Here is a 22,218-nt window from a genome sequence, read left to right on the forward strand (position 1 = left end):
ATACACTTTAACAGACTCTCAAGTGTTAAAGCCTTTCCTCCACATCTCAGGTGGAGGATTGCATGTTGGAGTACTGCCAACCCCCATAAAAAGATATTCTTTCGCATAGAAAAATATCACAGTGGAAACAGTGCTAACATGTAGAGTTCATATCCATTTAGCATTGTATTAAAAATACTTCATAATCTTATTTGTGACTGTTTGCCTTCTGTAACAGGTTCTGAGTTCTCTTGGTTACCATGTAGTCACATTTGATTATCGAGGTAAGATTCTTACTCTTTATTTTTGTCCTGAAATGGTATCTGTTGCCAGACTTAGTTGGCTGTGGCACTTTTAAGTGAGGCAATCAGTTTCTTGACTTTCATTGACCACTTAGCTTTCTTGTTATGTGTGAACCGGGCCAATATTAAGCAAGCTTGGCAGTTGTAATTATTGTTTTTCAGGTGATTATATTAGCAAGTGTGTGAGAGAATACATATATGTCATTGAAATATATATATATGTCTCAGTGTGAAATGGAACTAATAAATAGTGACAGTGGAACTGAAGATCCCCCAACAACCTCAGTGGAAGGGAGTTCATAGAATCATAGACTAGTAGGGCTGGAAGGGGCCTACAAGACCATCGAGTCCAACCCCTTGATCAATGCAGGAATCCAAGTCAGAGCATCCCTGGCAAGTGGCTGTCCAGCTTCATCTTGAATGCCTCCAGTGTGGGAGAGCCCACTACCTCCATAGGTGATTGGTTTCATTGTTGTATTGCTCTAACAGTCAGGAAGTTTTTCCTGATGTTCAGCCGGAATCCAGCTTCCTGGAACTTCAGCCCATTATTCCATGTCCTGCCTTCTGGGATGATCAAGAAGAGATCCTGGCCTTCCTCTCTGTGACAACCTTTCAGGTACTTGAAGAGTGCTATCATATCTCCCTTCAGTCTTCTCTTCTCAAGGCTAAACATACCCAGTTCTTTCAGTCTCTCCTCATAGGGTTTTGTTTCCAGGCCCCATATCATCTTTGTTGTCCTCCTCTGAACCCTCTCTTGTTTGTCTGCATCCTTCTTAAAGTGCAGTGCCCAGAACTGGACACAGTACTCCAGATGAGGCCTAACCAGTGCTGAGTAGAGGGGAACTAGTACTTCTTGTGATTTGGAAGCTATACTTCTATTAATGCAGCCTGAAATAGCATTTGCCTTTTTTGCAGCCACATCACATTGTTGGCTCATATTCAGCTTGTGATAAATAACAATTCCAAGATCCTTCTCACTTGTAGTATTGTTGAGCCAAGTATTCCCCATCTTGTAACTGTGCATTTGATTTCTTTTTCCTAGGTGCAGAACTTGGCATTTATCCTTATTAAATGTCATTCTCTTCTTTTCTGCCCAGTGCTCCAGCCTATCAAGATCACTTTGAATTTTGTTTCTGTTTTCTAGGGTATTAGCTATCCCGCTCAATTTTGTGTCATCTGCAAATTTGATCAGCATTCCCTGTACCTCCTCACTGAAGTCATTAATACAAATGTTGAAGAGCACTGGGCCCAGGACTGAGCCCTGTGGTATCCCGCTCGTTACCTCTCCCCAATTTGAGAAGATCCCATTAATAAGCACTGTTGAGTCCAATTCTGTTACCACCTGTGGATCCACCTGATCGTTGTTTCATCTAGCTCACTTTGAGGTTGTTTGCTCATCAGGATATCATGGGACACTTTGTCAAAAGCTTTGCTGAAGTCCAGGTATATGATGTCCACAGCATTCCCACAGACCACAAGGGAAGTTACCTGATCAAAACATGAGATCGGATTCATCTGGCAGGATTTGTTCTTGACAAATCCATGTTGGCTTCGAGTAATCACTGCATTGTTTTCAAGGTGCTTACAGATAGATTGCTTTATCATCTGCTCCAGAATTTTCCCAGGGATTGATGTCACACTGACTGGTCTGTAGTTCCCAGGTTCTTCCTTTTTACCCTTTTTGAAGATAGGGACAACATTAGCCCTCCTCCAATCATCTTGGACTTCACTCATCCTCCATGATTTCTCAAAGATAATAGGCAGTGGTTCTGAGAGTTTTTCTGCCAGTTCTTTTATTACTCTAGGATGCTGTTCATCTGGCCCTGGAGATTTGAACTCATTTAAAGTAATTAGGTGTTCCTTGACCATGTGCCTATCGATCTCAAGCTGCAATCCTACTCCTTCAGCCTGTACTTCGCCTCTGCCAGGGGGGTCATAGACCCTCTTTTGGGAGATGACTGAGCCAAAGTAGGAATTGAGCACTTCTGCCTTTTCCTTGTCCTCCGTTATCATTTTGCCATCCTTATTTAATAGTTGAACCACCATTTCTTTCCTTTGTCTTTTACTACACACATATCTGAAGAAAGCCTTTTTGCTGCTTTTAGCATCCCTCACTAACCTCAGCTCATTCTCAGCTTTAGACTTCCTCAGCTTTAGCCTTCCTGACGCCATCCCTGCAATTCTGTGCTACCTGCCTGTACTCTTCCTTTGTAGCTTGGCCTTCCTTGCACTTCCTGTATGTGTACTTCTTTGTTTTCAGGTCATCTCTAAGCTTTTTGTGAAGCCACATTGGCTTCTTCTGTTGTTGTCCACCTTTTTTACTTGTTGGAATGGTTTGTAATTGTGCCTTGAGAATTTCCTTTTTTTAAAACTCCCATCCATCTTGGACTCCTTTGCTCATTAGAGTCGCTTGCCATGGGACCTTACTGATCATTGTTCTGAGTTTATTAAAATCAGCTTTCCTAAAATCCAGGGTACGTGTTTGGCTGCACTTGGCTTTTGCTTCCTTTAGAACCAAGAAGTCAGGTATAACATGGCCACTTTCCCCCAGAGGTCCCATAACTGCTACTTTATCCACTAACTTCTACTTTATCCACTAAGTCATCTCTGTTGCTTAGGATCAAGTCAAGAATAGCTGATCCTCTAGTTGAGGGTTGGACTCGATGTTCTTATAGGCTCTTTCCAACCCTACTATTAAATGATTCTGTACTATTCTATTATTCCTTGCTCTACTTTCTGTAGGAGGGAGTTATCCACAACACAAGTCAGGAATTTCTTGTGCCGTGTTTTGCAGAATTTGTCTCCAAACAAATATTGGGGAAATTGAAGTCCCCTATTACTACTACATCATGCTTCCTTGAAACCTTGACAATTTGCTTTCAAAAAGTTTCATCCTCATCTTCTCCTTGTTTGGGTGGCCAGTAGTAGACTCCGACCACTATGTTATTTTTATTCTTTGCTCCATTTATTTTAACCCAGATGCTCTCGATGGGGATACCAAACTCATCCTCCTGTATTTCTGTGCAGAGATATGTATTTTTAACATATAGTGCAACTCCACCTCCCTTTCTGTTCCTCCTGCTCTTTTTGAACAAGTTATATCCTTCAATTGCTGTTTTTCAGTCATGGGAGTCATCCCACCAAGTTTCAGTTACACCTATCAAGTCATAATTTCCCTCCTGTATTAAGAGTTCAAGTTCATTCTGTTTGTTTCCCATACTCTGGGCATTAGTGCACAGACATTGAAGACCATGTGCTTTATAGTCTGGCTTTCTTCCTACATATTTCTGAAGACTATTATTGGGCACTATTAGATCTGTTATCTCTGTTGCAGTGCATGAGCCTTCATCCATTGTTACCCCCAACTTTATGTGTCCCTCCCCTGTAGGATTCAGGTTAAAGCCCTTCTGATGAAGTTCTTCATGCTGTGGCCAAACACATTCTTACCAGCTTTTGTGAGGTGCAACCCATCCCTTGCCAACAGTCCATCTTCCAGGAAGTATAGCCCATGGTCCCAGAATCCAAATCTCTGTGTCGGCACCACCTTCATAGCCAGTCATTCACCTGGAGTAATTTTCTTTCTATCCCTCTTCTAACCGCTGGAAGGATGGATGAGTAAACTATCTAGGCGGCAAAGTTCTTGAGTTTCCTTCCCAAAGCTTCAAAGTCTGATACGCTTTCTTTGTAGCTCCACTTGGTGGTATCATTTGTTCCCACATGGATGAGAAGAAAGGGATACCTGTCAGTGGGCTTTATGAGTATAGGCAACCCTTCAGTCACGTCTCTCTAGTCCATCCTCCTGGGAGACAGCATACCTGGTGAGTCCATGGGTCTTTGCAACATACTTGGGTTTCAATCCCATGCAGCAAGGAGTCTCCCACTACTACTACTACTCTTCTCTTCTTGTTGTAGGCCTTGGTTTCATTGCCTCTGCTTGACTGACTTTCAGCCTCTTGCTGGCTCTCATGCAGGTTCCCCTGTAATTCTTCGTCTGCAGGCTGTCCTCCAGTCTCATCCTCAAGTACTTGGAAACAGTTCCATAGCTCCGCTGCTTCCACTGGTGCAGAGTGGCTTCTAGTTCTTCTGCTCGTAACTGTCACCCTTTTCCAAGGAGTATCCTCTACTTCATTTTTCCTCACCTCAGCATTTTCCTCTTCAGCCTCAGCTTGCTGTTGCTCTTCTAGGTTCTGTTCTTCACTTTGCTGCTGGAGTTCCACTGTTCTGTCCAAGAACTCTTCGTGTTCTCTTATTCCCTGGAGGGTCGCCACTCGCCACTCCAGTCCTCTTACTTTTTCTTCCAGCAGCGTGATCAACTTGCAGTTGTTGCACATGTAGGCCATGTTGTTCTCAGGCAAGAAACAAACATTACACAGACTTTGCAGGTCACCACCACTGGAGAGTCTGTTCCTTCCATAGTCTCTATTCCCTTTATGTTTCTAGCTTTCTGATTGTACTGGAATAGCCTATTCTTTGTCCCCTATTCACTGGAGGCTAACAACATAGTCCCCTGGGATGGAAGTGTGTGTTACAAGAAAAATAATTTTAAAAAACGTTAGGAGCCTCCCCCTTGACCTCCCCTGGCCAACTCCTGTTTGCTCTCCCTGATCGCTCACTCTCTGGGGGCTTGCTTGCTTGTATAGCCTCTAGACCAGCTGAAGCAGCTTGCTCTGCTCTTCTCTGCTCTGCTCAGGTAGAAGGCAGGAAACAGACTGGAACTTCCTGCCCACACAGCTGCTAGGAGTACTCAGGCCACACCCCTTCAATTCAGTTGGAGCTCTCAGGAGCACATGGTGAGCACACGGTGACTCAGAATGGAAAGGACAGTCCCCTGGGCTTACTCCAGCCCACTCATGACTTTGGCTTTGCCTCCTCTTCCATTGCAACTCCCCTGGTAAACTCCTGTTTGCTCTCCCTATGTGCTCGCTCTGATCACTCAGTCTCTGGGAGCTTGCTTGCTTGCTTGTATAACCCCCAGGCCAGCTGGAGCAGCTTCCTCTGCTCTGCTCTGCTCAGCTAGGAAGCGGGAAACAGTTGCACTCTGTTGAAATAGCTTAGTGGATGTCAGCAAATCATGCATGTTTCTTTGGGTTGCTAAAATTAGTGTGTCGACAGTTTTCAGCACCTTTGGTTTTTTTCTTAAATTTAAACAATGTAAGGGAAGTACATGCTATTGTCCTTAAATTTTAACACGTATTCCAATATAAAATTTACATATTATAACTTTAAAATCATGTGAAGTATGCTCTAATTTTCCCTTTCAAATGAAATATTTGTGGTGTAGACGGACAAAAAATTAAAATGGGGTACTTGTTTTTAGCTTTGCTTACTAAGTACAAGAAGCCACCTTTAGTGCCAGTTTTTGGTAGAAAGGTGGGATACAAATCAAATAGATAGATCAGTAAAATAAACATGATAAATTAGATCTGTCTAGGGCATCAGAACATTTTCCGATACAAACTGCAAATTTTTGTATGCAAATGACCCTATGTAAATTAATTTATATTGGATTTTTTTCTAGAAAATTCAAAGTTTTCCAGAAAACCCACATCACTGTCTGTATCCTAATAGATCCAGCGTCTTGTGGTGATAGGAATATAGAGTAGGGCTTTTGCTAGACATTTTCATGGGAGAGCTGCTATGGAGAGAAGTATGATCTTGGGTATGCAGGACCCAGGCCATATAGGGATGTAAAAGGTATGTTTTCAGTAGCCACTGACAACCCAGAAGGGTTGGTGCCTGCCTAATTTATTGCAGTAGGGAGTTCCAGAGAGTGGGCACTACAATACTAAAGGCCCTTTTCTGACCCATTATGAACTGGTCCTCTGAAATCTTGGGTACCACCAGAAACATATTACTTTATATATGTACATGCCAGTGTTAAACGTATAGAGAAGGTTCACCTCAGAATGTTTCAGGCTATGTATAATAGAACCAAACTGAATAAAATATGCTAGAACACTAGTTTTGGTATTCTGCCAGTTCCATTTCATTGTAATGGGCTTCAGCTAGCTCTGAGTAGTTAAAAGCAAGTAAGAACAGATCTATTCTGTTGTGGTTTCTTGGGCCACTCTATTCTTTGGCTTTAACTCGAACCAGTACACCTTATTTTGATTAATAGCTTGAAACATGATTCCTGGAATAAAATATTTTCTCTTTCAGGCTGGGGAGACTCAATAGGCACTCCCTCAGAGAGTGGAATGACCTATGATGCTCTTCATGTTTTTGACTGGATAAAAGCAAGAAGTGGAGACAATCCAGTTTATATATGGGGGCACTCCTTAGGCACCGGGTAAGACTTCAGATTCCAGATGGCACAAAGCAGGACTTTAGTATAACACAAGTGGCTATATACGTTGGGTTTGGGACAATAGTGTGATGCCAAGGGTAATAACTGTAAAAACTACTTTCTATGTTATTAGGACTGAAGCAAATGAAATTGCTGTACATTAATGTTATGTTTAAGGAAATCTAACAGTGAATGATATTGTAGGCCAGATTGTGTAGTTTCTTCATTGAAAATAAGCTGCATATCATCATAGAATTGTTGTTGTTGTTCAGTCATTAAGTCGTGTCCGACTCTTCGTGCCCCATGGACCATAGCACGCCAGGCCTTCCTGTCCTGCGCTCTCTCCCGGAGTGTGCTTAAATTCATACTCATTGCATCGGTGATGCTATCTAGCCATCTCATCCTCTGCCGTCCCCTTCTCCTTTTGCCTTCAGTCTTTCCCAGCATCAGGGTCTTTTCCAGAGAGTTTTCTCTTCGCATTAGGTGGCCAAAATATTGGAGCTTCAGCTTCAGTATCTGTCCTTCCAATGAGCAGTCAGGGTTGATTTCCTTTAGGATGGATTGATTTGACCTCCTTGCAGTCCAGGGGACTTGTAAGAGTCTTCTCCAGCACCACAGTTCGAAGGCATCAATTCTTCAGCGCTTAGCCTTCCGTATAGTCCAGCTCTCACAGCCATACATTACTACTGGGAAAACCATAGCTTTGATTATACGAACTTTGTTGGCAAGGTGATGTCTCTGCTTCTTACTATGCTGTCTAGGTTTGCCATAGCTTTCCTCCCAAGGAGCAAGCGTCTTTTAATTTCATGGCTACAGTCACCGTCTGCAGTGATCTTGGAGCCCAAGAAAATAAGATCTGTCACTGCTTCCATTTCTTCCCCTTCTAGATGCCAAGAAGTGATGGGGCCAGATGCCATGATGTTTGTTTTTTTAATGTTGAGTTTCAAACCAGCTTTTGCATTCTCCTCTTTCACCCTCAACAAGAGGCTCTTTAGATCCTCTTCGCTTTCTGCCATTAGGGTAGTATCGTCTGCATATATGAGGTTGTTGATAATTCTCCCAGCAATCTTAATTCCGACCTGTGATTCATCCAACCCGGCGTTTCTCATGATGTACTCTGCATTTAAGTTAAATAAGCAGGGTGACAATATGCAGCCTTGTCGTACTCCTTTCCCAATTTTGAACCACTCGGTTGTTCCATGTCTGGTTCTTACTGTTGCTTCTTGACCCTCATACAGGTTTCTCAGGAGACAGGTAAGGTGGTCTGGTACTCCCATCACTTTAAGAATTTGCCACAGTTTGTTGTGACCCACACAATCAAAGGCTTTAGGGTAGTCAATGAAGCAGAAATAGAAGTTTTTCTGGAATTCTCTTGCTTTCTCCATGATCCAGCGAATGTTGGCGATTTGATCTCTCGTTCCTCTGCCTCTTCGAAACCCCGCTTGTACTTCCGGTAGTTCTTGGTTCACATGCTGCTGAAGCCTAGCTTGTAGGATTTTGAGCATCACCTTACTGGCGTGTGAAATGAGCGCAGTTGTGCGGTAGTTTGAACACTCTTTGGCATTGCCCTTCTTTGGAATTGGAATGTAAACTGACCTTTTCCAGTCTTGTGGCCACTGTGGAGTGTTCCAAATTTGTTGGCATATTGAGTGCAGCACCTTAACAACATCATCTTTTAGGATTTTAAATAGCTCAGCTGGAATACTGTCATCTCCGCTAGCTTTGTTGTTACTAATGCTTCCTAAGCCCCACTTGACTTCACTCTCGAGGATGTCTGGCTCAAGTTCAGTGAGCACACTATCATGGCTATCAGGGTCATTAAGATCTTTCCTGTATAGTTCTTCTGTATATTCTTTCCACCTCTTCTTAATCTCATCTGCTCTGTTAGGTCCCTGCCTTCTTTGTCCTTTATCATGCCCATCTTTGCACAAAACGTTCCCTTGAGATCTCCAATTTTCTTGAAAAGATCTCTAGTCTTTCCCATTCTGTTGTTTTCCTCGATTTCTTTGCATTGTTCATTTAAGAAGGCCTTCTTGTCTCTCTTTGCTATTCTCTGGAACTCTGCATTCAGTTGGATATCTCTTCCCCTTTCTCCCTTGCTTTTCGCTTCCCTTGTTTCCTCAGCTACTTATAAAGCCTCATCAGACAGCCACTTGGCTTTCTTGCACTTCTTTTTCTTTGGGATGGATTTCGTTGCTGCCTCCTGAGCAATGTTACGGACCTCCGTCCATAGTTCCTCAGGCACTCTGTCTATCAGGTCTAATCCCTGAAATCTATTCCTCACCTCCACTGTATATTCATAAGGGATATGATTTAGGTCATACCTGAATGGTTTAGTGGTTTTCCCTACGTTCTTCAATTTCAGCCGAAATTTTGCAAGAAGCAGCTCATGATCTGAGCCACAGTCAGCTCCAGGTCTTGCTTTGACTGACTGTATAGAGCTTCTCCATCTTTGGCTGCAAAGGACATAATCGATCTGATTTTGATATTGACCATCTGGTGATGTCCATGTGTAGAGTTGTCTCTTGTGCTGTTGGAAAAGGGTGTTTGCTATGATCAGCATGTTCTCTTGGCAAAACTCTATTAGCTTTTGTCCTGCTTCATTTTGTACACCAAGGCCATGCCTGCCTGTTATCCCAGTGATTTCTTGACTTCCTACTTTAGCATTCCAATCCCCGATGATGAAGAGGACATCTTTTTTTGGTGTTAGTTCTAGAAGGTGTTGTAGGTCTTCATAGAACCGATCAACCTCAGCTTCTTCGGCATCAGTGGTTGGGGCATAGACTTGAATTACTGTGATGTTGAATGGTTTGCCTTGGATTCGTACTGAGATCATTCTATCGTTTTTAAGATTGTACCCCAGTACTGCTTTTCCCACCCTTTTGTTGACTGTGAGTGCTACTCCATTTCTTCTAAGGGATTCTTGCCCACAGTAGTAGATATGATGGTGACCTGACTTAAATTCGCCCATGCCTGTCCATTTTAGTTGGCTGATTCCCAAGATGTCGATGTTCAATCTTGCCATCTCATGTTTGACCACCTCCAGCTTACCTTGATTCATTGATCTGAAATTCCAGGTTCCTAAAAAAAGATTCTCAGCAACGTCACAAAACTAAAGATGTGTCTTTAGTTGTGGAATTCAGTCTTGTTCCTGTTCATTTTGTGTTTGTGTTTTTGGTGGAGTTCTGTAGACTGTTTAAAGTGCATTTGGTGACATTTCTAAAAGCTGTGTGAGTTTTGATAAATCCCCACGGCAAGGATGGAGGTTCAGCAGCTGTAAGGCAGCCACTAAAGATACCCTTTTGTCCTTTACTGTCTGAACTTGGTAAATTTTGATTTTGTTCTGTACTTAGGCATTCATGATTTCATGGAAATACTGAATTTATACCGTGTTTATTGATTTGTGTTTGATTTATTTGAATTTATTGATTATGTTTTGTAAAGTGCCCCCCTGTGTGATGTGTGTTGATAATGATGTTTATTGGAAGCCACGTCTGGCACAGTTTACCATGGGAATGCAGTCTATAAGTTAAACTAAACTAATTAAACATAGGCAGTGCACTCATGAGCACTTTTCAAGTCCATCTTAAATATTGTGATGAGAATGATCTTCTAGACATGCTAATCCCAAGCCAATCAGCCAAACCAGCTTCTTGAATTTCCCCAACAGGCTATTGGGAGCCTGAGCAGATGCTGGAGGACCACTGCAATTGCTTCTGGCAACCATTCCGTGTCAGGAGGTGGGCCATTATGTCTTGCACAAGAAAAAGTCTCTGCAGAATAATGGAGAGTAGTCCCACAGATCGTGTTACTTCTAGCCTCCCACTTAAAGATAACATCAACTCAAAACATCATCCAGCTTTACTGAAATACAGTGTTTAGTTTTCCCATTTCTACAAATATAAGGTTTTGGTAGTTCATATAGATAGTTAAAGGAATATCTTAAGGGGAAAACAAATATTCAGATCTGTGGGTATTTTTCTGAACAATTTTACTTGATTACAACAATAATTATTGGGTTTTGACTACATTGGCCAAACAACCCTGGAAAGTGTTACTACTCAGTGCTAAATTTTATGTAATTTACCTGAATTCCCCGCCCCCTCCACTTCTGTGTGGCTGCCTTCTCAGCCCCTACTCCTTCAGGACCCTGGATCAGCTTGGCAGAGTTGCTTTCTCACATGAGGCTAACGTTCTCAGAATCTTCCCTAATGGGCTCAGACTTGCGGTTCATTTTCTTTTATGTGTTATTTGAATGGTACTTTCGATAGTGGATTCAGCACAGATGCTGCTGAAGACACTGGTGTATTCAAAGCAGAAGCATTTTGTTTGTAGTCAAAACAAGCCAGAGAGCCTGAAGCAGTCACTCTTTTTCAGAGTCTGCATAAGAAAATGAAATACAGTTTCAAAGGGGGGTGGGGGGAGATCCTGTTCTAATTGAAATGCATTAATTAAATACAGAGATAGAAAATCTAACAGATATATAGTTGGCCTCCACCCTTTTTTCAGATTTGGCTTAAGCATTCCATATATCAAAATTAATTGGTATTCCTGCTTTATTATTTGATATAAAATGGGGAAAATCATTCCTTTTTTGTGACAGTGGCTTGCATCCTGAGTTCTCCTGTTCAGAGAAGAGACTCCAATCCAGGTTCAGGAAGGGGCAGAAGGAGTGGAAGGTTATTTTTGCCAATTTCCCCCTGCAACCCCTAGTGCCATCTTCCATGCTGTTCCAGAGGGTGTCTCAATCCTCCACAACAGATTTTTGGGAGGCATAGAGGACTACAGGGGGAATTACCTCCCCCACCCCTTCTGTCAGCAGGAGAATCCCATCATTGTAGTTCCAGTTACCTTTGAGACATGTTCGAAAATCACAGGCTTTAGGCCTTGTGAAAGCTCTTCTTTAATCTGAAAATGGCAGTAGAAGATTAAATGTATTGAAACAGCTTAAAGCTTAATTTACATTGTCTGATTTAATTTATGATGCAAATGTTTCATGTGGTAGACAGTACTTTAACATCTTGTGCTTTAGCTGTTTCAAGAGGGTTGTTTACGAGGGTTACACCAGGATTTCATGAAGCCTGTTTTTGAAGGAAGTAAACTTGTTTGAAAAGCATATATTAACCTTGGCTAAATTTGAATTAAAGAATGGGTTGCTGATATATGAGAAACGTTTTCATGTACCCTTAGAATACAAGCGTATCCTCTTGTATATCTTGAGTATGGGGTCTCATGGTAGTTTGTGATAGACACTAAAAAGAACAGAGTTGTAAGGCTGGTAAATCCACCCATAAATAAAGCTTAACTGAGGCAAAGGGTAAATAATTGGTTTTAGAGGATGCTGTAGGTTTAAACTACAGGTGTCCTGAGCTACTTCAAAGTGATACATCCAAGGGCTGGTATGCTAATGCTGTTATTCCAAATTGTGGAATTAGGAAGCAAACTTTGGGGGGGGGGGGGTTCTCCAAGCAAGAGGCAGTAGATAAAAGGTAATTGAAATACGGCAATACTAGCTCCTGTTGTGTGTGTGTGTGTGTGTGTGTGTATGTATGTGTGTGTGTGTCAATTTTTCTTAAGGTTAAAATGGTCAGACTAAAATACAGAACTGAAAACACCAAAAAAGCAATGATAGACAGCCTGCTCTGGGTTTTGGGTGGCTCAGTTGCGAATCGGAAATGCTCAGTACTGAGGTCTCAATCCCATTTATACTTGGGAGTAATTCTCGTTGACCAAAAGTGGGGTTTACTTTTGAGTAAACATGGATAAGACAGAAATGTAAGGAAGATTAATTGTTTAAGGAGATTGCTAGGTGAAACCGTTATTTCTAACCAGTGTTTTAAATCTAGATTTTTTCCACCCCTAGTGTTGCAACCAATCTCGTAAGGCGTCTCTGTGAAAGAGGTAAGAGAGCTTTCTTTAGGTGATGTTATCAAAGAATGTGTCATATGATCCCAACTTCCTCCCATCTTTTAAAAATGGTTAGATATTTCCATGTGGCGGTATTTAGCAGTGATCATTTTCTGAGCTTTTAAAATCTCAAGTGAATTCCAAAAAGATTTTGTTGGCCAGTAGATGATTTTTATTAAAGTGGGGGACTATTGTTTTATTTGATGGCTAGGATCTACTTAGCACATTCAGAATAATAAAGGAAAAGTTATAAAGTATAATTTTATCATTTGTGTGTTTAAAAAATGTCAGTCATTTAGCCCATGGCATTTTATGTTACAGATTCTAGTTGCCATCAAAACTCAGGGTATACACTTGTATAATGCTGTGCTTCAAAATATTTTGCTAGGCCAAACCCCAATGATTTTAGTTGAGTGTCCTAAGATGACTCCTGACTGACCTTTTAAAAAATGTAATAAATTTATGCCCTTCCATCCTAAGGAGATTTTGAATAGTGTCTCACTTCTGGCCATTCGAACTTGGTCTTGTAATCATCTTCTCATCCAATTCTGGATTCATATTCTGCTGTACTGTTCAAACATCTTGAGAACTGCTGCTCTGCAACTTTTATTCATTTCAACATGGCTCGTGCAAAAGCATTAGTCTTTTGTCGTAAATGGACAGCACTGTAACCTGTTCTGTTTATTTTTTAGAAACTCCCCCAAGTGCCCTGATACTGGAGTCACCTTTTACGAACATCCGTGAAGAAGCCAAAAGCCATCCCTTTTCAGTGGCAAGTATAGATTTATATGCTGGAGTTCCCACCTTTTATTGTCACATGTTGCATGTGTGTGTAATACAGATGCCTCTGTTAATTTGAGAGTTTTCATTGTACCTGAAGTTGTTAGCCAGTGAGCAAGCATTTATCAAAGGTTTTTTCCCCCCCCAAATATTGACTTTTCCACACTCACATACTGCTTTTTCCTCTGCAAAGATCTTTGCCATTCCACAAAGGTTGAAAGAATTCCATGCAGAAAGTGGGTGTGTTCTGCAAATGTATTTGTATCTGGTATTTTTCTATTACCACAATAAGGTAATTGGGACTTGACCTCCTATGACTCTATGTTACTAAGATAGGAGTTTCAAAATGTTTTTGTTCAGTCGTTCAGTCGTGTCCGACTCTTCGTGACCCCATGGACCATAGCACGCCAGGCCTTCCTGTCCTGTGCTCTCTCCCGGAGTGTGCTCAAGTTCATATGCATTGCATCGGTGATACTATCTAGCCATCTCATCCTCTGCCGTCCCCTTCTCCTTTTGCCTTCAGTCTTTCCCAGCATCAGGGTCTTTTCCAGAGAGTTTTCTCTTCGCATTAGGTGGCCAAAATATTTGAGCTTCAGCTTCAGTATCTGTCCTTCCAATGAGCAGTCAGGGTTGATTTCCTTTAGGACTGACTGATTTGACCTCCTTGCAGTCCAGGGGACTCGTAACAGTCTTCTCCAGCACCACAGTTCGAAAGCATCGATTCTTCGGTGCTCAGCCTTCCTTATAGTCCAGCTCTCACAGCCATACATTACTACTGGGAAAACCATAGCTTTGATTAGATGGACCTTTGTCGGCAAGGTGATGTCTCTGCTTCTTACTATGCTGTCTAGGTTTGCCATAGCTTTCCTCCCAAGGAGCAAGCGTCTTTTAATTTCATGGCTACAGTCACCATCTGCGGTGATCTTGGAGCCCAAAAAAGTAAAATCTGTCACTGCTTCCATTTCTTCCCCTTCTATATGCCAGGAAGTGATGGGGCCAGATGCCATGATCTTAGTTTTTGTAATGTTGAATTTCAAACCAGCTTTTGCACTCTCCTCTTTCACCTTCAACAAGAGGCTCTTTAGATCCTCTTCACTTTCTGCCATTAGGGTGGTATCATCTGCATATCGGAGGTTGTTGATAATTCTCCCAGCAATCTTAATTCCAACCTGTGATTCATCCAACCCGGCGTTTCTCATGATGTACTCTGCATTTAAGTTAAATAAGCAGGGTGACAATATGCAGCCTTGTCGTACTCCTTTCCCAATTTTGAACCACTCGGTTGTTCCATGTCTGGTTCTTACTGTTGCTTCTTGACCCTCGTACAGGTTTCTCAGGAGACAGGTAAGGTGGTCTGGTACTCCCATCACTTTAAGAATTTGCCACAGTTTGTTGTGATCCACACAATCAAAGGCTTTAGCGTAGTCAATGAAGCAGAAATAGAAGTTTTTCTGGAATTCTCTTGCTTTCTCCATGATCCAGCGAAAGTTGGCGATTTGATCTCTAGTTCCTCTGCCTCTTCGAAACCCCGCTTGTACTTCCGGTAGTTCTCGGTTCGCATACTGCTGAAGCCTAGCTTGTAGGATTTTGAGCATCACCTTGCCGGCATGTGAAATGAGCGCAATTGTGCGGTAGTTTGAACACTCTTTGGCGTTGCCTTTCTTTGGAATTGGAATGTAAACTGACCTTTTCCAGTCTTGTGGCCATTGTTGAGTGTTCCAAATTTGTTGGCATATTGAGTGCAGCACTTGAACAGCATCATCTTTTAGGATTTTAAATAGCTCAGCTGGAATGCTGTCATCTCCGCTAGCTTTGTTGTTACTAATGCTTCCTAAGGCCCACTTGACTTCACTCTCGAGGATGTCCGGCTCAAGTTCAGTGACCGCACTATCATGGCAATCAGGGACATTAAGATCTTTCCTGTATAGTTCTTCTGTGTATTCTTTCCACCTCTTCTTAATCTCATCTGCTTCTGTTAGGTCCCTGCCTTCTTTGTCCTTTATCATGCCCGTCTTTGCACAAAACTTTCCCTTGAGATCTCCAATTTTCTTGAAAAGATCTCTAGTCTTTCCCATTCTGTTGTTTTCCTTGATTTCTTTGCATTGTTCATTTAAGAAGGCCTTCTTGTCTCTCCTTGCTATTCTCTGGAACTCTGCATTCAGTTGGATATCTCTTCCCCTTTCTCCCTTGCTTTTCGCTTCCCTTGTTTCCTCAGCTACTTGTAAAGCCTCATCAGACAGCCACTTGGCTTTCTTGCACTTCTTTTTCTTTGGGATGGATTGAGTTGCTGCCTCCTGAACAGTGTTACGGACCTCCGTCCATAGTTCCTCAGGCACTCTGTCTATCAGGTCTAATCCCTGAAATCTATTTGTCACCTCCACTGTATATTCATAAGGGATATGATCTAGGTCATACCTGAATGGTTTAGTGGTTTTCCCTACGTTCTTCAATTTCAGCTGAACTTTTGCAAGAAGCAGCTCATGATCTGAGCCACGGTCAGCTCCAGGTCTTGTTTTGACTGACTGTATAGAGCTTCTCCATCTTTGGCTGCAAAGGACATAATCAATCTGATTTCGATATTGACCATCTGGTGATGTCCATGTGTAGAGTTGTCTCTTGTGCTGTTGGAAAAGGGTGTTTGCTATGATCAACGTGATCTCTTGGCAAAACTCTATTAGCTTTTGTCCTGCTTCATTTTGTACACCAAGGCCATGCCTGCCTGTTATCCCAGTGATTTCTTGACTTTCTACTTTAGCATTCCAATCCCCGATGATGAAGAGGACATCTTTTTTTGGTGTTAGTTCTAGAAGGTGTTGTAGGTCTTCATAGAACCGATCAACCTCAGCTTCTTCGGCATCAGTGGTTGGGGCATAGACTTGAATTACTGTGATGTTGAATGGTTTGCCTTGGATTCGTACTGAGATCATTCTATCGTTTTTGAGATTGTACCCCAGTACTGCTTTTCCCACCCTTTTGTTGACTATGAGTGCTACTCCATTTCTTCTAAGGGATTCTTGCCCACAGTAGTAGATATGATGGTCACCTGACTTAAATTCGCCCATGCCTGTCCATTTTAGTTGGCTGATTCCCAAGATGTCGATGTTCAGTCTTGCCATCTCATGTTTGACCACCTCCAGCTTACCTTGATTCATTGATCTGACATTCCAGGTTCCTAAACAATATTGTTCTTGACAGCATCGGATTTTCTTTTCATCACCAGACACATCCACAGCTGAGTGTCCTTTCGGCTTTGGCCCAGCCGCTTCACTCTTGCTGGCGCTACTTGGAAATACCCTCTGCTCTTCCCCAGTAGTATATTGGACACCTTCCGACCTGAGGGGCTCATCTTCCAGCGTCATATCTTTTAGCCTTGTGATACGTTCCATGGGGTTTTCTTGGCAAGAATACTGGAGTGGGTTGCCATTTCCTTCTCCAGAGGACCACATTTTGTCAGAACTCTCCACCATGACCTGTCCGTCTTGGGTGGCCGTGCACGGCATAGCTTATGGCTTCACTGAGTTACGCAAGCCCCTTCGCCACAACTAGGCAGTGATCCAAGAAGGGGTACAGTGCATTAGCTCGCACAATAAAACAGGTTAAAAATGGTGTCAGACTTTCTCCCAATTGGAGGGGGAGGGGAAGGTTAGATGCTTTTACTCTTAAGGAAAAACCCTCAGAGCCCACCTTCTGTAACTCAGAGAGAGAATGTGTGGGCCTGGCTCATCAGCAGGATTTTCCTGCAGCAGTTTTACCTAACTCTAAAGGTTGATATAGGCCCTCCCCCTCAACTGCTTCTGCTATCCTTCTTTCTTGCCCTTTCAGAGAACACTGATGTTAATCTTTTCTCTCTTTGCAAATTTGGCTCACCACTGGACCCCTAAATCCAGAATCTCTCAACTCCTTTCCACTCTTTCAGTGCACACAGACAATGGCCAGGTACCTCACCAACTTCTTGACAAATTCACTTAGACACTCCTCCTTCCTCATTGCTATGTCTTGCCTCCCTTAAAATGGATGGCACTGCTGCTACTTCTCCAATCCCTGTTGCTGCTGCTGCTGCTTAAATCCCAGCAGAGGGGGTGCAGGGGTCCAGACACCCAGCCATCGCCACAAGCCTTGCATGCTCCAGCTGTACTCACCTCCAGCTGGCCTGTCCTCAGTGTGGAGCAGACAGAGGCAGCTGTGCGCCACACCCAAACCTCCACAAACAGGTTAAAAATCTAAAAAGTCTAAAAAGAAATAGTGTAGAAATCTGTTCTAAATAGAAGATTTTGCATATTACTCATATACTTGCAACCTTTTTTCTTCAGATATATAGATATTTCCCAGGATTTGATTGGTTTTTCCTTGACCCCATAACATCAAGTGGAATTAAGTTTGCAAATGATGAGAAGTAAGTAAATGTTCTATGTCTTGAATTTTCTTTTTCTCTTCCTTTCTGATGGGGGCCTACAATGACAGGTACATAAAAGTGTAGCCCTGCAAGTGGGATGTTGCTATCATGTTCCCAAAGGCTTCATCCACAAACCTCTCTGCCTCCCTCAGCTTCTCCAGGTTGGCTGCCATGGCCTCAAAGAATGAACTTGTTCGCTAGGCACTCATTGTACCAAATACACACCCACAACTTTGCTCTAGCAGGCAGATAGTAGTATATGTGACACTGTGCAGTTCAGTAGATAGCCACCACACCCCTGCTGACTTTCTACCTTCATAACAGATATTTTGTTTACTAGACTTGTTCACTTGGAATGTCATGATTTGTAAGATCTTCTTCATGTTACCTCATTTTTAATTGGAAAGCAGATAGATAGATAGATAGATAGATAGATAGATAGATAGATAGATAGGAATTAGATGAAAGGCTATGTATGAGGATTGGTTTCTCTCTTTTTGGGGGGCGGGGGGAAGCAATATACCAGAAATAGATACAAAACATTAAGTGGGTTCGCATGATCTTGGAGGGGGAAATAAGCCACAGTAGCTTATTTCCTGCGCCAGGGGATTTGCATGATTACCCTTGTCAGTGTGGCGTACCATGTCGTGCAGACCTGACAAGGGTGGCTTGTTGCCGTGGTTAACAAGCCACCCCAAGGCAGTATCCATTGGGTGCTTACACCCCCACCAATTCCCTTCCGCGAATGGTGGGTCTCACTGGTTCCTTTGCACAAGCAGGACCCACCGCTTACGCAACGGAGACTTCGCACTTCCTAGAGAAAACCCAGAAACGAGCAAGAACACCCGTTTCTGGATTGGGACAGGTCAGCAGGGCTCCTCTATGCAAGCTCCGCTGCCCTGCCCTGTTCCAGAAATGACTGTTTCCACTTGTTCCGGGTTACTCTGGAAGTGGTAAATCACTGTTTCGTGCATTCGGTGGGGGCATAAGTGCACCATTGGGTGTTGCCTCCATTTGGTATTGCTTCCAGAATCCTAAAACAGCCCATGGTTCTGGGTGGCTTGTTAAACATGGCAACAAGTCACCCTCGCTGGCTTCGCATGAAACAGCAAGCTGTATGCAAATCCCCCCAGCATGCAGCTGGCACACACAGTGGGAGAAATAAGCCAGCGTGGCTTATTCCTCCCTATGTGATCATGTGAACAGGCCCACTGCAATTTAAGTGGGTAACATACAATGGGATTTGATCTTAAGTTGGTCAATTTTTAAAAATACATCTTAATGTTATTTCTGGGTTTCTGTCTCTCTCTCTCTTTTTTTTTTTACAGCGTAAAGCACATTTCATGCTCTCTGCTTATTCTTCATGCTGAAGATGATCCTGTTGTTCCATTTCATCTTGGAAAGAAGGTGTGCTTCTTCAGGTTTAGTCCATCATCCCTCCCATGAAGTTATAAATATCCTGAATGAATTAGAACAGTAAGAAAGGCCTTGGTTGTAAATAATTCAGGTTATGTGGGCCAAACTACATGTAACGTGTAGATGTGTATAACCCTGATTACTGCTACTTTTAGGGGGAAACCAGATTTGGAAAGGGGACATGTTCAGAGGAGAGGTGGTAGGGGAGACAAAGTGCTTAAACTTTTCCTTGCCTCCTGCTTTTATACTCTAGCTTCCGTTCAGCAACTCACTGGCAAAACTGCTTTTGCCTCCAAGTAGCAGCCACCAGGGTTTTTGTTCTGCACATTTGCATTTAATGTTTAGTTCAGCCCTGAGCCAGGAATAGGACAATAGGCAGAAATTGGCTTTATGTTTCTTCTCTATGTTCCCCTCGACATTGCTTCTCTTGCCACAATCCAGAGCTGCAGCCTTGCCCTTCATTTAACTGCCCTTAAGCAACTTTTGTCTCTGTGTACTGTACTCCCTAAAGCTTTGCGTAGAGGGCTTATGAAGTGGCTGGGAATGGAGAAGTCATGTTCTATTCCATAGAGAAGGAGTTAAAGTGGAGGTATCAAAAAACCTGCTAGTGAGCTTTCACTTGATTTAGAGTAACAACTTTGCTCTCTGCAGCCCATGTCAGAAAAAGGTACAGTTTCATAAGCAAGCCTTCCTGTTTAGCAAAGATCACATGGGTTTCCTCCCTAAAAAAACAGTACCTGGATGTTTTTCTAGGGAGTGTACAATTTAAACAAGTTTGTGCAACTCATAATTAACTGCAGTTTGTGCATGTTCATTATGACACAGCATTAATGGGAAAGTTTCCATCTCTTATTAAACATGGTGCTCTTTTTTCTACAACAGCCAATTTTTTGAATAATTGAGGTCCAGATATTTCGTTATACCATCTTGTACTTAATTTTAATATGGGGAAGTATTACTCTGGAGCCACATGTAGTAAACATGTAGATTCAGGTTTCTACTTCAACTGTGCAGTTGAAGAGTAGGCTGAAAGAATCCTTTCACTGTTCTACCAATACCTGGCTGCAAGTATAACAGAATGGTTGAAGAATATTGTAACTGACAGGATTTTGAATGTGTACCCTTGATGTGTACCCTTGTCTCTATTGGAGACAGAAATTTAGTATGCATCAAATTGCTACTTAATTAACGAAATCAAAGGTGATTATAGAAATAGACAACATTACTATTCTGCACAGTATTTCTGTAGAGTTGGGTTACATATCTGTTTTTCATCAGCTTGCATTGACTGAACTTTTTTACAGCTATACAACATTGCTGCCCCATCTCGGAGCTTCCGTGATTACAAAGTCCAGTTCATTCCATTTCATACAGACCTAGGCTACAGGCATAAATACATCTACAAGAGCCCAGAACTACCTCGAATATTACGGTAATTCAAAGGGTAATTCATAGTGTGTGTTGTGCTGTTAGTTGAGTTTCCACAGACCTAAAATGAGTTGTAAATCATGAAGAACATGCAAAAGAGAGAGGGGGAGGGGGAGAGAGAGAGAGAGTCCTGGAATAAGTTATCTGTGTTCCCATTTTACTTTAGAGCAGCCTTTCCCAACCCAGGTCCCTCCAGATGTTTTAAGACTACAACTGCCATCAGCCCTATCCAGCATGGCAAATGATCAGGGATGATAAGAGTTGTAATCCAAAACTCCTGCTGTGACCCGGGCTGGGGAAGACTGCTCTCGAGGGTGACTGTTGTTACCCCTAGATAAAATCTCACTCACTTTGGCAAATTGTCTTTATTAGTTGCCTTTGTGTGGAATTCTTGAAGCAATTTACAGAAAAATGTAACCTTGAAATTTCAATACTATAAAAACATAAGTGTTTTAAATGTATCTTTAATCATTCCAGTTATCCGTGCATTAGTAATGTCCAGGTTAGATTACTGGAACATGTTGTACATTGGGATGCATTTTGAAGACTATTCAGGAAGTTCAACTCCTTCAGAATAATACATGATGATACATAATTAGAGCATGTTTTGCCGGTGTTAAATCATCATTAGCTTCCTTTTTGTTTTTGTTTAAAGTTCTGGTTTAAACCTTGTGGTTTGTACAATCCATAGCTGGTTATCAAAACTCCTTGTGTTATCCTGGTTTGTTAACTAACTATGGTATTTTGTATTCAGATGTAACCAGAAACAGCAGTTTATTCCGCATCACATATAGAGACTTTCAGTATCCTCTTGTCATACGGGAAGTAGTGGTGGGGAGTGCATAAGCCTGAGGCACATTCTTATGACAACAAACCAGTTTGTTGTAATCTCTTTTTTAAGAAAAATGTTTTTAATTAAAAAAAAACTTTATTAAACTTATAAAAAAGATTCAGAGGGAAAAATCATAACTACAAATGTAAACTTAAATGCATTACAAGTATTAGATAACAGTATAATCGAAATTAACAAACACTACAAATCCACTATCTAGTATATTAATATATATCGTATGAACAAAACATTTAAAAGGGGAGAAAAAACAAAAACAGTTTATACACACACACACACACACACAATAACGAAGGAAACAACTCAATGAAATTAGGCTCTTGAATGCAGCCAATGGCTTAGACCCAAGGGGACTTGTAGAATGGGGTTTTCCTGCTTCCCCCTTTCTGCTGCAGCCCCCTCAACATCCTGAAGACCCTTGCCTAAGAGTTGGGGGACCTTCCAGAAAGATGTGTGATAATACAGGAGACAACTGATTTCCCTTCCAGCAGCAAAAATAGAGTATCCACTCTTCTTGTTGAGAGTGGAAGTGCTTTGCCCTCACACAAGGGCATCTTTTGGATCCAGGTTAATCTCTGGAATCTTCAGGTAGAGGATCTGAGGTAGCAGGACCGAGAGAGGCCTTGGGAGAGCTGCTGTCTATTGGAACAGATAGTTCTGGGATAGGTAGACCAATGGTCTGAGTATGACAGCTCCTCATAACTTACAGAAGTTGTGTGAAATAATTATACAACCTCATATATTTGCATTCATCCATTCATCCTAGATAAATATGGCTGAAAATATCTCCCCCTTCTCCTGTGCTTCCTTCTCTTGTGTTCCATTATTATAATAAATTGGCTGAAATTAGCCTTGTCAAAGTGCCCCTTGTGCATCT

General features: G+C 42.1%; 1 protein-coding gene across 4 annotated transcripts in view; it reads left to right on the forward strand.

Moving 5' to 3' along the window:
- ABHD12 (abhydrolase domain containing 12, lysophospholipase) overlaps positions 1 to 22,218 on the forward strand; it is a 71,859-nt gene that overhangs the window by 45,492 nt on the left and 4,149 nt on the right. For all 4 annotated transcript variants that reach the window (XM_084829172.1, XM_084829171.1, XM_084829170.1 and 1 more), the window contains 7 exons: positions 218 to 263; positions 6,441 to 6,570; positions 12,431 to 12,468; positions 13,167 to 13,246; positions 17,565 to 17,647; positions 18,976 to 19,054; positions 20,368 to 20,495. In XM_084829172.1, coding sequence (XP_084685298.1) covers positions 218 to 263; positions 6,441 to 6,570; positions 12,431 to 12,468; positions 13,167 to 13,246; positions 17,565 to 17,647; positions 18,976 to 19,054; positions 20,368 to 20,495 — 584 coding nt within the window. The remainder of the gene's footprint in view (positions 1 to 217; positions 264 to 6,440; positions 6,571 to 12,430; positions 12,469 to 13,166; positions 13,247 to 17,564; positions 17,648 to 18,975; positions 19,055 to 20,367; positions 20,496 to 22,218) is intronic.

This window comes from Heloderma suspectum, chromosome 1 (genome assembly GCF_057233095.1).
Source record: "Heloderma suspectum isolate Gila_16-S chromosome 1, 16-S_ref, whole genome shotgun sequence".
NCBI classification, from domain to species: domain Eukaryota; kingdom Metazoa; phylum Chordata; class Lepidosauria; order Squamata; family Helodermatidae; genus Heloderma; species Heloderma suspectum.